At 44.0% G+C, this 18,082-nt stretch overlaps 1 protein-coding gene across 1 annotated transcript in view; it reads left to right on the forward strand.

Moving 5' to 3' along the window:
* Window positions 1-17,009, forward strand: part of LOC143389260 (protoheme IX farnesyltransferase, mitochondrial) — a 133,442-nt gene extending 116,433 nt beyond the window's left edge. Inside the window, exons 6-7 of the mRNA XM_076842428.1 lie at window positions 1,722-1,954; window positions 16,723-17,009. Coding sequence (XP_076698543.1) covers window positions 1,722-1,954; window positions 16,723-17,009 — 520 coding nt within the window. The remainder of the gene's footprint in view (window positions 1-1,721; window positions 1,955-16,722) is intronic.
* The last annotated feature ends 1,073 nt before the right edge of the window (window positions 17,010-18,082 follow it).

An 18,082-nucleotide genomic window follows, 5' to 3' on the forward strand; every position in this document is an offset into this window, starting at 1 on the left:
ACAAGGGCTGATTCAGGAAAAATAAAAATGTTTATGAGCCACAGTTTTCCCCCACCCAGAATAAAGCTAGCTTTTTAGAGTCCCACGGGGCAAAGAAGGGATCTGTTCTTATAAGCTATAAACTACCTTATTGAACAAACAGCAGTTAAAATATTTGCCCTGCTTTTTAGCCATCTAAATTCTCATTTCTGGGCATATGTGAGATAACAACACAGAGGCATCTTCTTAATCTTTCATCTGGAAAATTACATTGTGTACAAGTTAGGAAGCCAGGCGTTCCCAGGTCACATGATGCATATCACTACCTTAGCTAAATCTATTTCCAGAATAGAGGTAAGGGACAAATAAGAGGTTGCAGGATAGAGGAAACAGATAATGTGTGTATCCCAATCCAGGACATTTGGCTTTGAAGATTGTGAGGTCTAGAGGCGCTTACCTTGGGGAAAATATGAACAAAGTAATTTATTTGAGGATGCATGAGGCCAGTAGTCCGTAGATCAAAGATAAAAAACAGATTAGGGAAGAAATTAAAAAGAACAAAGGTGGAGAGTGTGTCTTTAAAAACAAAGAAGACAACCTCTGCTTAAATGGGAGAAAGTGGAAACTAGAGTGAAGCTAGAGCCCTGTAAATAGGAGGAACTGTTTCATGCATTTGCATGTGGAGTAAAGATTGCCTCCCTCTGGGAACTGGCCATTGTTAAAACCAGAGTACACTGTGGAATCTAATCGAGTGGGTCACAGTGGAGTGCACTGTGGAATCTGTAATCCACTGGGCCACTGAACACCATAATCTTCTCTTACTCAGAAGTGGAATAATGGTTTCTGCAGGGAGAAAGTAATCTTGAGGCACCTCCTTAGTTTCTTAAGAAAGAATAAATCCCTGTGCATGTAAACAGGAACTAGTAGATTCAGTTTATCTAGACTCAAGTCTTTCACAAGAGTCCATACAAAGTCTGCTATGAAAACTGTGCCTATTGAGGAGCAGGCCTTAATCATTGTCATTGTAGAATTTTAGCTGGTTTTCTTCTATGTACATAACATTGTGTGACCTCCTCCTGAAAAATCCCTTATCCATAAACCCAGTTATGGCATTGGCACTATTCAACAGTCACCTGGCATTCACTGTTGTTCTGGAACTGGCACCATACTGAGGCCCCTGATTAATTATAAAAAGTATAATCATGGTCCTCATCGAGGTCAGCCATTGTTATTCCGTATCACTAATTGGGTGATGTGGTATAAAGGAGTAGAACTGTTTCCAGAATTGACTATATTTTTTTTCCAAATCATGCAGTATTGTGTTCTACCTGACCTGTTGCCAGCTGTCCCTTATTTATATCTAGCACTGACATTAGACCAGAACACCAGGCAAAGTAGGCATGTCTTGTAGTCCTTACTTTAACCATGTCAAGAGGACATGATGACTCCTATAGAGACAAATCGAGCGACTCCAGGAAGGTACAAAACTATCCTCAAACCCAGAGTGCTCTCCCCTGGACTCTGGACTATTTTGCTCCCAGCTGGCAAACCAAAAGAGGCAATCACGTCTCCCACAAAAACTGCCTCCCTTACTTTAATGTTCCTTAAAGAGGATTCCCTAAACCAGTTCTACCTCCTGGAATACTTCATTGGATACATAGATTATTTGTTCTTAGCTTGGATTCTACAAAATGTGTTTGAGTTAAACTGAAAATGATCCCTTGATATTCTCTCTCTTCCAGCCCGTTGCTAGCTGTGTCCTTTGCCACTTGTTGTGCTGTTCCAGGAGTTGCTCTTCTGACCTGGGGGGTGAATCCACTTACAGGAGCCCTGGCCGTCTTCAACATTTTCCTGTATACCTGCTGTTATACACCCCTGAAGAGGATCAGCATTGCCAACACATGGGTTGGAGCTGTTGTTGGGGCTATCCCACCTGTCATGGGCTGGACAGCAGCAACTGGCAGCCTTGACGCTGGTAAGTGCCTCTCAGTGCAAAGTCTCAGCTTCTTTCTACAGACCTGGGGTACGGGTACCAGAAGCAGGAGCTCATAGGTGTTCTGAGCAAGCATGAGCACCCATCCTCAGAGATTCTCCTTCTCTAGGCCACAGAACTTGGTTAGATTCCATTTTAATCATAACTGATTCTGCTGGCATATTAGCTGGTATAGGCATTCTAAAATATTAAGAATGTAAAGCTAAAGGGAGACTGTCATCCTGGCTTGTGCATAAATATGACATATGCTTTCCCTTGAAAGGAAGGTCTAAGAGAAACAGAGGAGGGGATGTTGCCTGTATCTACAGGTGAAGTGAAAAGAAAATCTCTGAAAATTATGGTAAAAACTCTCAAACCAACTCAGGACTAGCTGATCTGTTCAGAATGGCCCAGTCTACAGAGAAGGTGTATATGGGATTGGCTTCTGGTTCCCTGTCAAAGGGGTGTCAAGCCTCCTTCATTTCTGTAGAACAGGGTTATTTATTATCCCCTCTTTTGAAAGAACAAATTATTTTTATATGATTTGCCTAAATTGTTCATGCTGTGTACAATAAAACCATTGAAACATTTTTACATTTTTTTTTTTTGGTGGTATGTCACAGCAAAATTTGTGGGGTGAAAATAGCTCATTTTTACCATCTGTAAGGGAAGTTTCTCAGTCTAATTAGTCAAGTAATTAGTGTTTTTGACCAACGCTTAGGAAGGAAGTGGTGAGGTTTCCTGCCGTATATGTAAGTACATATTTTGCACATGAGAGATCAAAAGGCGGCTGACCATAAACCATTACCCTTGTAAGCCACATTTCTGAAACTTTTCATAAAAGTTTGTACACTCCGATTTGGCAAGCTTACAAATGCGATTACACCTTTACCGTGATTGTTTCTTAGAACAGTTTTAATATCCTCTAAATGGTGGGTTTTAATGAATCTAAAGATGTAATATTCTAAAACGTAGGTGCTTGTTTGCCCTGTGATAAACCCTAAACCAGAGTCTCCTCCATGAGGGAAACAATAACAACAGGGTGCTTAAGAGCAGGGGTGCTTCCCTTGGGCCACCTGAGGGTGGAACCTGACTCTCTCCTCATTAGCCGGGTGACCTTTGGAACTGAGCTTGGCTGCTTCTGCGACAGTCTCCTCTTCTCCCACATGGGGCTAAGGATGGTCTCTCCTCAGAGTTGTTGAGGATGAAATGAGGACATCCATGCAAGCCTTCTGTGGTGGAAGAGCAGGACAGAGATAGAAAGAGCGCTCACTGACATGAGATCAGACCCACAGGCCCAAGGCTTTCTATAATCGGCATTAATCCATTTGTAAGTGTGAGTGTGGAGCCCTCCAGGCCAAAACCCCTGATGGCCCATCTTTCAGTCAGGTGGCACTGGGGATTGAGTTCCCAGCACATGCTGTCCAGAGGACACAAGCAGTCCTTAGTGATATTCAATGTAAAGGCCAGGAAGGGCATAATCATGGTAGCCACTGCTGCTGTTATTATTCAGTTGTCCTCCTTCATACAGCAGGTGAGTTAACACAGAGGAGAAAAGGTCATGAGATCTTATTTGGTTTCAAACTGAGCAATTCAACATTGTTTTTTCACTGTGGTTTTAAATACTGGAAGATGCCTCCAGGCTGGTGGGGAAGAGACTGGGTCCCTCAGGACATCTTTTTTGGGTGAGGGGAAAGCATGGGTCTGGTTTTCCTGGACTAGATGGTATATGAATTTTCACCTTGAGTCAGCATTTACATTCAAAGAGCACTCCCACTTACTACCAGCCCTCCTACTCCTGCTCAGAGTCCTCTCCTCATTTCTATTTGGAGCAGCAACCATGACTTGAACCAAATTCCCTATCCCCCTAACTCTGCCATCCTCACCCTCTGATCTCTCTCTAAGACTTTGTAGTGGAGACCATAGAAAGTGAATAACTCCCTGGAGTCTGCATCCTCTGGTTTCTCCCCTTCCCATGGGAGGAGTAGCCACACATCAGTATTTGAGACCCTACTGGGAGGCACCCCTGTGCCCTGCCAGGAGCACCTGGAAACTGTTCAGTATCTTCAAAACAGGCACCAAAAACTACCTTTCTGTATGGAAAGTCCCAGACAAGGCTAGAGCCAGAGCTAGCCTTGAAGGGTCACAGGTCTAGGAAGGGGTATTGTGGAAGACTGAGGAAGGCAGTCAAATTCAGAACCATGGAAAACTTGATCACCACCTTGTACAGGGTCCTCGTGACGAGTCCTCACTGAAGGATAGGGACCCTTTTCACACCTTCCACGATTTCCTCAAGAAGAGTTTGAGTCTCAGCAAATAAAGGCTTTTAGTTGCCTCCCCAAAGGCCAGAAAGGTAAAATCAGCAAAATTCATCGCTTAGGAGTCCACATTGCAGGTAGGAACCCTTTTTGTTGAGAGTCTGGTTTTGACTAAACTGCTAATAGTCATATTTAAAATGATTTCTCAAAAAAACAGCCCTTCTATAACCCAATCAGTCGTTTTTAGGCAAACTTGGTATGATGGATAGCTAAGAACCAGGCCATACCTTTTTAGGTATCAGATTGAAAAATGCATGATTGTCTTGAAAAATGAGATCTTTTATTATAGCTTGGACCTAAACTGTCCCCTCAAAACCTCATATGTTAGGCAACACAGTACTGTTCAAAGGTAAAGTGATTAACTCATGAGGGCCCTGACTTCATTAGTGGATTAATCCACATGATGGATTAATAATTTGAAAGGACTACTGGAGATAGGGCTTGGCTGGAGAAAATAGATTACTAGGAGTGTGATCTTCTAGAACTACCCTGTCTAGATAGTGGCCATGAGCTCTGGTGGCTTTTTAAATTTAATCCAAATTGACTTAAAAATTCAGTTCTTCAGTCCCATATTTCAAGTGCTCAGAGCCACATGTGGTGGTCAGTACTATATGGGCAGCTCAGCAGAACACTTCCATCATTGCAGAAATTTCCCTCAGACAGTACTACCTAGAAAGGAAGATTGATATCCTTCTGAATCTGTGTTCCATCTGCCTTGCATGAGTATGCACTTTAAATAATGGGACCTTATATAAGATTGTACCTGTGGTCTTGCTAAATCAGAAACAAATTTCCCAAACTTCAGTGTACATCCAAATGGCCTGGAGTGCTACTACAAATACAGATTCCTGGGCCCTGCGCCTGGGGTTTCTGATTCAGTATGTCTTGGGTGGGTTCTGAGAATTTTTATTTCCAACAGGTTCCCAGGTAAAAATGATGCCTCTGGTCTAGGGATCACACTAAGAATCAACAGTCCACAAAAACAGAACCAGACAGTACATCAGCCATTAGAAGAATTCCATGGGAATGTCTAGGATTGGGGACAGAGGGCATAGACAGATAATTATTCAAGATAAAATGGTATAATTTGTCTTTTCTACAGAAGTTATATCTCATGGATTTGTTTTGTTTTGTTTTTTCATATGGGGGTTTGAACTCAGGGCCTCACACATGCTAGGCAGGTGCTGTACCACTGAGCTACACCCTCAGGCCTTTCTAAATTTTATTTTGAGACCAGACTTGATAAATTGCTCATGCTGGTTTCAAACTTGTAATACTCCCACCTTAGCCTCCCAAGGAGCTGGAATTACAATCATCTGGGTTTTTATCTTTGGGGATAGTATGGTTAGAAAGAACCTTTCTGAAAAACAGATGGCAAAAGAAGCTTCCTTTCTTCCATGTTATCTCCAAACCACTTAATCTTTGAACCGCCACACATTGATTGCTTTGGAGAAGCCAGTGAAGAGAGAATTCTTTGCAACAGCCTATTGAACTATACTGACAATAAGGAAGAGAAGAGTTGGAAGCTGGGGTACAGATGAAAGGAAGCAAGCGCAGCTGGGAGATCTCCCTATTCCCTGGACTGGCAACTGCCGTGCTTACCACCTTAACAAGCTACTCCCCTCTATAGCTTCATTGTATAGGTATTGGTTGAGGACCTCTTGTGTGCTAGATGTTGACAAATATGAAAATAACTACCCATTACCTGTCCTCATGAAAATACTGTCTCCGTGTCTTCTGGGAGAGGCAGGCCGGCAGTGATCTAAGAGCTTTAGCCTTCTGAAGAAGGCTATAGACTCTCTTAACCTTCCCAGATTGATCCAGGAAGACTTTGGAGAATGCCCTCTGAATCAAGTCATGAGCAGTTTACTTGAGGAGGGAGTGTACTTTCCAGAAACAGGGAAGAGCATACATAATTCCTGCTTATTGGCCTGAGAGCGAGAGCCCTAGAGTGTGAGCAGGAATGTGACCTAAGATGAGCTGCCTACTGAGGAATTGGTACTGTATACAAAGCATAAATGCAGCAGGGTTGCACTTTGGGGATGATTTAACTAGGGATGTACAGCAGGATCTCCTGTAGAACTGGAATATCAGTAAGTTTTGCAGCCTGCCATTAAGTCTCCTCTCAGGCCTGTGTGCCTTCTCTTGCCTGCCAGCCTCCCTCCTCCACAATCTGACCCTCTTAGTAGGATTCTACCTCTCCCTAAACCTGCTGCCTGCCTCCCACACCCTCTTTGCCCTCCTTAGTCGAAATTTCATCTTTTAAGTATTTGATGAAAATGTCAGTCTGATCGTCCTGTTAACATAGCAAACTTCCAAGTGGGCAAATGGATGAAGGCTGTACGTTTGAAGGACAGCAGATTAGACTGAACACATTGCATTCCTTTGCCACCCAAGCAATCAGTATGTAAAATTTCCACCAGCACCAACATTTTAGAGAGCCTTACCTTTGCACAAGCCCTCACTGGGGCTAAATGGGTGATGGTTAGGATTGGAGAGGATGCATCTCTGGCCAGTATTGAAATGGAAATCCTGCAGCCTCACATATTAAAGGCCCTAACTTTATGGAACTGTCTAGTTGCAAAGGGAGATGTATAAAGAAGATAAATAGGTATAGAAAATGATGTGCCTTCAGGGTGCCTTATAGGTCAAAGTGATCCTCAGAAAAAGAAAATGTTATTGTGATCAGAAGTATCTTTTCTCCTGTCTTGGTATCTGGATCTTTTGTGGTTTTTGTGGTGGCTACAGGGCAGATAAGACCTCCAAAGAACTTTGAGCACTGAAGAGATTTTACTGCCCTCTTTTCTCCTGTAAAGACATAAAAGATATCACATAGGAGTTGATTTTTTTCCCCTATAACTATTTTGATTTTTTTTTAATTAGATGGTGAAAAAGAACTTCATTTATTTTAGATGCCCCAGTGTGGTGGGTCCAGTGAGGGCATCTGATCTTCCCCTTCAGTTATCCAGCACCAGGTGAATGAGGTAAGGTAGGGGGGTGGCGGGGGGGTGGTGGGTGGAGAGAATTCAACAGGCACACTAAAATTATGAAAGCTAACAAACATAAATTGTTCTTGATATTTGCTAATTTATCACTGCACAGAGATCTGTAAACAGCTCAGCTTTTCTCCCAGCCTACAGTGCCAACAACTTCATCTGTGGCTGTCACATTAAGGCACCAGGGGCTCTGCAGCCAGCTGCTTTATGCATGGGAAGCAGTTGCTTCATTTTACAAAGCTTGTCTGTTTATAAAGGTAGCCATTATAATGGATTTTACCTGTGCATTTTCCTCTGAGCCTCAGAAGTAAGCCTTTTCCTCTTGCTTACCTGCTTACCTTGCCTTTTATTTTATTATTATTTAAGTGTAAGTGTTAGCAGGAAACATTATAAATGTTTTCCAGCTCAAACTCAGGAAGGCAGAGTGAGAGGGCTGCTTTCTGGCCCCCAATGTAACCAGCCTGTTGTCTTGGGAACCAAAGCACTTGGTTTGATTCCGTGCACAGGAAGGCAATGACAGAAGTGACCTGCTGGAGCCCCAGTGAAGGAGTCCAATTTAAGGCCAGGGGCCAGGGGTGGGGGTTGTGGGGGGCAACATCCCAGATAAGTGCCTGGCAGCTGACATTCCAGCCCCAACTAGGCCTGGAGCCACACGCATTAGGCTTCTCAACAGTGTTTATCTCCAGAGGCTGTTTTGTTTATGTCAGAGGCTTCAGGCTAAACCTCCTTCTTTTTCTTTGCCACAGCCACCTCTCTTTCCATCACTCCCACTTCTAAGAAAAGCTCATATACTTTTTTTGTCATTTTCCTAAATGTGAATAAATCCCATGTCTTAGGAATTTATGGAATGATCCTCTGTGATGACCATTAAATAGAGCTGATTTGTCAGTTGTCTTTGGCTTATAATTCAGACGTTGTATGGTAAACATTAATTATGTCAGCCAACATTCAGTTACAAATGAGGGCTTAGAAATGGGCTCTTATCAGGAAGTGGCATTTGGCAGATGGATGGTTTTGGTAACAAAAAGAGAATGAGTTTTTTTAACCTCAGCTGTAAACTACAAAATGTTAAATACCTTTTAACTTTATTTACCTCCTTTAGACCCAAATGAGAGAATAGAGGGAATTTATTCACCTCATTCATTCAACAAATATTTATGGAGGGTGTAACTAAGTACCAGGTACTGTTTAACTCAAGCACTTTTTAAAGATTTCCTTTAAAATATTGTTTCCATTTGAAGTCAAACTCAAAAATGAATATGTTCATGTATGAATTTTACCATGAGTACCTTAGAGCTCAAGCTTAAGATAAATGACATTTTTAAAGACAAAAAACAAGGAATACTTTTGTGAAAAATAATAGCAAACAACCAGTATTCAGATTCCTATTATTTTATTCCAAAGACAAAAAGAATAGCTGTGAAAGAACATGCTAGAAATATGTTAATAGACCCAAGAGGCAAACTTTGGTACTGTGCGCACTCACATATGTCATTCATACTATGTTGACTGTGATTGCTCACAAGCTTTTCGGGTGCTGGCCCAGTGCCCCCTGAAGGAAGTGATAGATGGTGCCCTGGAAGGGTGGACCCAGGGCCTGGGGAGTTAAGAGAGTAGGGAACATTTGAATTTTTGAGAAAATGCACAGGTACTAGAAATTTCTTTCCAGGCAAATGGTAAGATAAAAAAAAAAAAGAAAAAGAACTCCTCTACCAGAATCAGAGCTTTGTGCTTCTCTTTTCCCATGTTTCCTTTCAAATAAAACAACCCCCGTGACCCTGGTGGAGTGGACAAGGTGAGGGGAGCGTCCAGCTCTGCCACTGGACCTCTTCATTCTTCCCAAGTCATGTTTCCAAAGACTCCTTCAAGAGCAGGCAGCTGTTGCCCACTCTGCTTCCTATTTTTAGAGAACTTTTAATCTTATCTTTTGTCTCCAGTGCGATTGATAAACTGGCCCCACGTCCTCTTCTCTTTATCTGCGCCACCATAGAAGTCTATTGCACTGTTGAGGCTGATCTGTTTCACAAGCTCCTTTGTGTTTACCCTCAAAAGAAAGGCTTTAAAATCTTGACCATGAAGCTCTGAGCTTGGCTTTGCTTCCCCAGCTAGCCTTCAGTTTATATAACCATATAACCCTGAAGGCACAAATATAAGCAGTCATGGAACAAATGACCTTCACACGGCCACATTTAGAGAGGAGCCTATTGTACTGGGAAGGGAAGACCTCCTCAACCCAACAGAGAGGTTCATTGGAGCTGGCTTCCTTTATCCTCTGCAAGGGCATGCGTGGATGGTGAATGACAATGATGGGCTTGGGTGGGGGCGGACAGAAAAAGCACACTGAGACAATTGAACTCTGTTCCAAAAGGATTTTCTTTTGGAAGAGCACGTAGAGTCAGAGCTACAACGGGAAGAAGATTTTTGTCTCCCTCCTATTAGGGTACCATTTAGCTAGAATTGCCTTGGTTTTGTTTGTAAGCAGAGAGATGAAAGTACTACAGACAAGAGCATTTTGCATTTGGACAGAGGTAGTAATGAGTGAGATTCTCCCTCAGTCTTTGTGTTGAAGAAGTGATTCATAGATGATTTGAAAAGAGTTGAGAAATGACCAGGGATATAGTTCAGTGGTACATGCTTGCCTAGCATGCACAAGCCCATGAGTTCAATTCCCATGACTGGGGGTAGGGAGAAGAATTGAAAAATACGTGTATCTTTAAAGTGTTACCAGGAAAAATCTTGATCAGCTTTGCCCCACTTACTATGTTCCCCCTCTGATCAGAGTAAAGTGCTCTGGGGTAAGGGTTCTTCCTAGCTGTTCATAGATGTGCTCTTCATTTTCTATATAAGAAAAGAAATCAATAATACCTGGGGGGGGCTGGGGTCGTGGCTTAGCACTAGAGCACTCACCTAGCATGTGTGAGGCCCTGGGTTTGATCTTCAGCACCACATAAAAATAAATAAATAAAATAATAATGATAATAACACCTGGGACACCTGGATATTCCCTTGAATTAGACTTGAGCTGGGATTGGAGCATGATGATGTTAGCATGTTGCTGTGCTCTGAAAGAACCACACTGACGACATGCCACCTGTTGAATGTCCATATTTATGTGTGTTCACTCACTAACAATGATTTGATAAAGAAGGAAGCAGGCATTTCTTCCAGATAGGACTAAAGATATACAAAAATTCTGCTGCATTACGAGGAAGATTAGAAGATACATTTAAAAGAAGCAGAAAAGGCATGATGTTTGTAAATGGATTGAAATTCAGAGATCAGTTTACAAAATGCTTCCAGGATGTCTTCCTTGATCCCTTCAAGGCTAAATGTGGTGTTTCTACTGCATACCACCAAGCCTTGTACCTAAGGAAGCATTCACCACCCACCTGTAATTCCACTGGTGTTGTCTTCCTGCTGTACAGACCCCAGCAGAAAGCAGGCTTGCCTGTCATGCAGTAGGCAGGCAGTCAGTATTGCTATCATTGAAGATGGACCCAATAAAAATGGACAGCTCAGAGGGAGTGCCACAGAGGGGATGAGTGGAGCATGGAATCTTGAGGGAAGGCAAGGCCTTTGAATTCACGGACTGAGTACTTTGTTTACCCCATAAGGAAGGTGGTTCCCACCACAGCCCCGGACTAAATCAAGCCTTCCTGTTCTAGTTCACCTTATCTGATGAAGAGAGTAATTTGTTTTTCATCTTTTATATGAGCAGAGGCAGTTGAAGCATACCAAGTAGAACTGTGTGTGGGTGGTGGTTTTCTGATTACAATCCATTAAGGCTAAGCTGTGATTTCTAAAGCGCTTTCATTTGTGACACGAGCCAAACCCATACTCAATTTCCTCTCACAGATACAGCAGCATGCTACTCTTCAAAAATGATTTTTTTTCCAAATTATGTTATTTTAAGCAGAAGCATAACTGAAAATGCATATTGAGCAACACAGAATACTTGAGTTGGCACACAAAAAGGAGAGCTTTTGAGAAAGACAAGAAAAGTTTCACACGTGAGCCTGCTCTTTTAACCATTTCATGTTTTGGCTTCCCAACAGAGATTGCTCTTTCTCGGCTATTTCTAGAGACAAACACGCAGAGCTCTGAGTCATCCTTGCCCCATGTCTAAGTCACCATGGATGTTTTGCTTGACAAGATACTCCTTGGCCCTGTCACGTTCCCCGTGTGCTTCTGGCTGTCATAACTCAAACTGTAATTAGTTCAAACCCTGTGAATATGAGGCAGCTCATGGGCCACTCCATATGTCATGCTCAGGAGCCTCAGTGTCACCCTGTACCCTGAGAATATCTAACAACACGCCTCTTGACTCGCCACCTTACAACCAGAGATTGATTTATTTTTCCATCCAAATATGAAGAAGTCTAATTCCATCACCCTGTTTGTCCCTCCAGTTGTCCCACCCTGGGTGGCCCAACCCTCCTCTGTCCTTTCCAGTTCCCCCAAGAGGACTTACTGTCAAGTTAAATGTCACTTGTCATTGAAACAGTATCAAACTCTTCTCTCAGTTAACTAGAAAATCGTCTCTTCAGCTCCTCCTTCAACAAGCATCCTCTGTGCAGCTCCACTGGCGTTTGTATCACCACCAGCCCACTGGTGTAGGGATCTGTGTGGTCTGTCTTTCCAAAAGAAGGTGCTAGTGTACTGTGCCAGTACTGCAAAATACCCATGGACAATACTCATCACAGTAGTCCTCCCTGATTCTCAGGAAATATGATCCTAGATCCCCCCAGTAGATACCTAAAGCCACTGCTGGTACCAGACCCCCTATATATGCAATATACAAGCACTCTAGTACCATGACAAGTGACCCCATAATCAGGACTATTAAGTGACCACCAAGTGGTTAACTGGAGCCTAGCACAGACAGTGTGGATGTATGGGGCAAAGAGTTGATTGACATCCTGGGTGGGGAACTGTAAGATTTCATCATACTGCCCCAAATAGTATGCAATTTAAAATTTAAGAATTGTTTATTTCTGGAATTTTCCCTTTAATATTTGGGGTTGCAGATGACCTGGAGAACTGAATTGGGGGCGGGGGGGTTGATGGGTCCTGGGGATTGAACCCAGAGGTGATTAACCACTGAGCCACATCCTTGGCCCTATTTATTTATTTATTTATTTATTTATATTTTGAGGCAGGGTCTCACTAAGTTGCTTAGGGCCTCACTAAGTTCCTGAAGCTGGCTTTGAACATACAGTCCTCCTGCCACAGCTCCCAAGTTGCTGGGATTACTGGTATGTACTATCACACCCAGCAAAACTGAAGTCTTGGATAAGGAGGAATATTTAATCTTTTTCAATTGTAAGATAATAATAATTACTGTAGGTGAGTTGTTATAAGAATTAGAAAGCACATGTCCAGTTCCTCCACACAGTGTCTAGGGTATGACAGCCAAAAGACATTTGAACTGGGATGTTTATTAGGCACCTCAAATTTAAAATGGCCAAGAATAAAACTCTTCATGCCTCCATTATGAACACCGTCCCTAGTCTCTGGCACCCTGCTCTCTCTCTGACACCCTGCCTCCTTCCCATCTCCCCAGTCTGTCCTCCAAATCCCGGTTTCCTGATTCCTCATCAACCCACTGTTGCAACTCTTCCTTCCTTGCTATCGACCTTATGCCGCCTCAGAAACATATTGGAACTGCTCCCAGGACTTGATGGAGTTCTACTTCCAGTTAGTTGGGTCATGGCCTAAAAGGCACTTATGGAAAGGCCTTCCCTGAGCAGTCTCAGATCACCAGTGTTAATTGCTCTGTTTTGAATCTAAGTAGCACCCATCAGTGCTGTTTTGTGTGTCTGTCTCTTCTGCTAGACTTTACTGATTTTGTCTTATTTGCCACCACCTTTCTGTAACTCAGAATTGTATCTGGCATGTGAAACACAATGGTGTGTCTCAGATAATACCTGTTTACAAAGTGAATGCATTGAATGAAAAATTGCAGCTTCCGTTCTTACTCAAATTGGAGAGTGTTTGTTTGAATTAACATATAATTTATAATATACTTACATGTATGTATCTTATGGGTTGAATGAGGATTAAAAGTTAAAAATTAATTTAGGAAATTTGACAGTAACTCCTGATACATGGACCCTAAAATCTGGTGATTGTTATATTCCTTCCCCACTGGAAGACTGAGAAGGAGGTACCTGACTTGTGGAAGCTGAAGGAAGCCATTGATGGATACCAAAGCAGGACCTCATCCCTCTCAAGTCTTGTGTACCTTCACAAGTTCTACTTGATGTATCACAACTGTCCTGTCTGATGAACTTAATTAAGAAATGAGTTAAGTTCCTGCCCAGAACAATATGATTGAAAAGTTCTGTTCCTTTTTGGATGACTTGTGAAGCCCACCCCTAGTCTGACTCCACAGTCTATACATTGAGGAATGCAGATGAAAGTTCATGGGCTTGTACATAAACAGGCTCCCCTGGGGTCTTAGAGCCCCCAGACTTATTTTCTAAATTATTGTAATTTCTTTCTCTCAGCCAGGCCTGGTGGCTCCCGCCTATAATCCCAGCAGGAAGATAGCAAGTTCCAGGCCAGCCTTAGCAACTTAGTGAGAACCTGTTGCAAAGTAAAATAAAAAAGGGCTGGGGTTGTACCACAGTAGAGTGCTCATAGGTACAAAGCCCTGAGTTCAGTTCCCAGTAACTAACACACACACACACACACACACACACACACACACACAAATACATTAAAAAAAAAAAAAACCTGCTTTCTCCGGTGCTGGGCTCTGCCTTCATGTAGCACAGTCTCTCTTTTTTTTTTTTTGAATAGTCCCACAGATCTACAAGTTTAAGAGATCCTCCCTACCAAATTACAACTGTGGTCACAAATTCTCAACCTCCTCTCCCACTGTGCAGGAACAGAGCTTCTCAGGGTGTATTACACAGTAGGTTAGGAAATGCTCAGTTCCGTGCTCAGGACTCCAAGCAGGAAGCAGTGACATTTAAAAGACTCCACAACACTACCAGAGGAGGCGGAAGGGACAGAGGACAAGTTCTAACTTTTTGCCTCCCTAACTTATAAGCCTGTACTGAGAAACAGGGATCTTGGGGATTCCTTTTAGCAAATCAGTTCTTTTCTACATTGGCTCCCATTGATGAGTCCATGGACCCTTTACTGTATATTGTCATAGTCTCTCAAGATACAAATGAAAATGAACATATCCTTAGGGAATTCACATTTAAGTAGGAACCAGAAGCATAAATAATGACTGAAAGGACACTGTGGCACTCAGGAATAGTGTGTGTGTCTCCCAGTTGCTTATCCTAGCCCATTTCCACACTCTGGCTTCCAGACCCTGCTTTAGGACTTGGCACACCCACGGCCTCACTACCTATGCTCCCCACCTGCCCCCCTTCATCATCGTAGTAAGTGGCACCTCTGCAGAGCCATGAGCCCCAGAGTTGCTCTTGACACCGCCCTCTCCTGTCCCCACTGGAATTCTCAAGTCCATCTTGCTTCCATCTTCGCTCTCACCACCCCATCCTAACCACTGTCTCTTTCATTTCTTTGTTGACCTCTCAGTCGTACTTTGGCTCCTTCAGTGTGTTCTTCACAAATGGGATCGCTTAATACTGATGCCACTTGCACACATACACATACACACACATACACTCACAATAAGCTCGCTCTTTGGCTTTCTGTTGCCTTCAGTTGGAACCCATCCTTGGTGCAGCCTACAGAGTAGGGTAGGTGTGGCCTCACCTCTTCCTGCCTCCAGCCCTGTCCAGAATAGCTCTCTCGTTATTGGCAGTCCAGCACTCTAGGCTTTTTTATTTTAATTTTATTTTTTAAATGATTAAAAAATAAAATTGACCCTTTTTGGATACATTCTTCTGTGACTCCTACCACTTGTGCTAATCTTCCTTTAATACCCTGACTGCATCTTGCTTTCACCTCCAGAGCCTGTGTGAACATTTTCCCCTCCACTGGCCCTCACTTCTTAAGCTCCCTTCTCCCTGGAGCTCAGCTCAGTCACCCCTTCCTGAGAGGAAGGTCCTCATTGTACTGTATGCTTTCCCTTCACAGCTCTTAGAGAAGTGGTTTAGATTTGCTAGTGAGACTGTGATTCTTGTTCACCTTCTTGACTTGACTCAAGGGGAAACTCAATGCTAGCAGAGTCACGTGGATTTTTGCTCACTGATTTGTGCCCAAGGCCTAGCTTAGTGCTTGCCATTTCATGGGTGCCCACTATATGAGTAAGAAATCACCCACAGTTAAGACTATCCCCACCCCCACTCTGCTGCCTGGCTTCAGGGGAGAACTTAGTGTAGTGGGAGGAGCCTAGATTGAAAATCAGGTCTACTTGCTTTGATTTCTTCCTTCGCCTCTTTTGGAAGAACTTAGCGTTGATCTACTTTTTTTTTACAAGATGATTATAAAATCTGCCTACAGTCTATAAAATTCTACAGTTAAGATTAAATGGTGCAGTCTCTGTGAAAGTATGCTCAGGAAATGATAGCCTACATTCCACCATCCACCCATGTGGGGGGTGGGAAGACCCTTGTGCTAAATAGTGCTATTAGGTTCTTCACAAATGGGATCGCTTAATAGGTATTAGGTTCTTGTTATTAGGTATTAGGTCCTTGTTAAAATCACAAAGTCACAGACAAGTTATAATTCTACTTTGGGGCCATGTTCCTATAAACCAAAGCAGAGTCACACCATTTCTCCAGCACACGCCATCTTAGGACCTCCTGCTTGCACTCCTGCCTCAGGCTCTGGGGAAATCATGAGAGGAGCGTACAGGCCCCGCCCCGGGAGCCCTGGCGGTCCATTGGTGAAACAAGCGAACCTAGAGGCAGTGTCTGGCGCTAGCTCAGAGATACACTCAGTTCTGTTTCAGTGCCCAGCAGGAGCTGCTCACTGCCCTATGAGGAGCAGTGCTCCCAGAAGTCAGGTGGATCAGAGTGGCCTCCAGGTTGCAGCACTGCTTCCAGACCCACGAAGCCTCTCCCGCCCCAAGCCCCAGCTGTGGAAATGGAGCCCGAAGGTTTTAGCCCAAAGGCTCCCACGGGAGGCAGTACTGAGCTCAGTGCCAAATTTCCTTAAAGTGATAGCAAGTTCATAGGGGCCTGTGTCATCACAGTGTTGGGCAGCATGAGGAGTGTGGAACCGCCAGGACCCACAGATGCTAAGCATCCAGCAGCTGGGGGCAGCCCTCCCCTTGAGCACGGTCTCACCAAGAAGACCTCTCTAGGTGAAGAGGCAGAACATCCAGCCCCCAACCCCCCTTGCCTCACCAGCAAGGCTGATCTGTAGAAGCAGAGGTGAGAGAAGAGACTGGCAGAGAATCTAAGATGCTGGTCCCATCTGCAAACAGCCCTGAGGACCAGACAAGCTCTCAGGGGATACAGCCCTATTCCTCTGGAAGTCTCTGATGACCTGACCTTGTTTCCCTCTTTTCCCTTGAACCTCCCTACAGGAGCCTTTCTTCTGGGAGGAATCCTCTACTCCTGGCAGTTTCCTCATTTCAAAGCCCTGAGCTGGGGCCTCCGTGAAGACTACTCCCGAGGAGGGTACTGCATGATGTCAGTCACTCACCCAGGCCTGTGCAGGCGCGTGGCGCTGCGTCACTGCCTGGCCTTGACTGGACTGTCGGCGGCTGCCCCGGTCCTGGACATCACTACGTGGACCTTCCCCTTCATGTCCCTCCCCATCAACCTGTACATTGCCTACCTCGGCTTCCGGTTCTACGTGGACGCAGACTGAAAGAGCTCCCGGAAGCTGTTCTTCTGCAGCCTGTGGCACCTGCCCCTCCTCCTGCTGCTCATGCTCACCTGTAAGCGGTGGCCAGGCAGGACAGGGGACAAGGGAGATGCTCAGAGTTGATAATGAGTGGGCATTTGGGGAAGAAACAAAAGTACACAGAGAGACGCACAATTCTCCTCTTGCTGTTAGGCAAGAGTAAGTCTGGAGCAAAGCAGAAGAGAAGTCACTGGTTTTACTATCAGCTTGTAAAGTGATCTGGTGCTCAGTGATCACTTAACAGTTTTTTAATTATAACATCCAAAAATGCCCCCACATAAGAAATGGGTTGTCTCAATTAATATAGAGAAAGATTATTTTTCTTTTTAAAGGTCTTTGTACCTCTTTTCCCCCAGCCTCACCACGGTTTCTTCTTCTCCCTCAGAGATATGCACAGGGGCATTTTCCTTTTCTAGCTCCTCCCACACACGCACAAACACTCCCCACCTGCTGGCCAGAGTGGCAGTTGGTGGTCAGAGGAGGTGGGCATTCCTAACCTGACCTCTATAATAACGCATCCTCAGGGCCCTGCAGGGCCACCTCAAAGGAAATACCACTGTGGTCATAGCGCTCCCTTCCCCGCATATGAGCCAAGGCCCCATTCTATTTTCTTTACCTCGCGCATACTTTCACCTGCATATTCTATCAAAAAACCCATGGGATAGGTTGCTGTACATCATCAAGAGAAAACTGCCCCTCCTCCCCACCACCACTACCATCCTTACTTATCAGAAACTTCAGGGAATCAAAGGCATCTTTATAGTTTGCCATCGGAAGCACTTCTTCTAGAAGGGTAGCGCTCCATTTAATTCCAGAAATCCCTCTGGCTCTCACCCCATGCCTGTACCTCCTTAGTCCCTGCTGGGGATCACCAGCTCCTCTTTGCTGCACTGCGTTGTGAACGCTGTGTGAGAAAGTAAGGTGGGAAAAGGGTAAGCTGGGATAATGGCCCACATAACTCACATTCTTTCCCTTTTTGTGGAACCACGTTTCCGTCCTGTACCTGTACCTGTACTGCAGAAATTAGCCTTCACTTG

Source organism: Callospermophilus lateralis, unplaced genomic scaffold (genome assembly GCF_048772815.1).
Source record: "Callospermophilus lateralis isolate mCalLat2 unplaced genomic scaffold, mCalLat2.hap1 Scaffold_386, whole genome shotgun sequence".
Classification (NCBI taxonomy): domain Eukaryota; kingdom Metazoa; phylum Chordata; class Mammalia; order Rodentia; family Sciuridae; genus Callospermophilus; species Callospermophilus lateralis.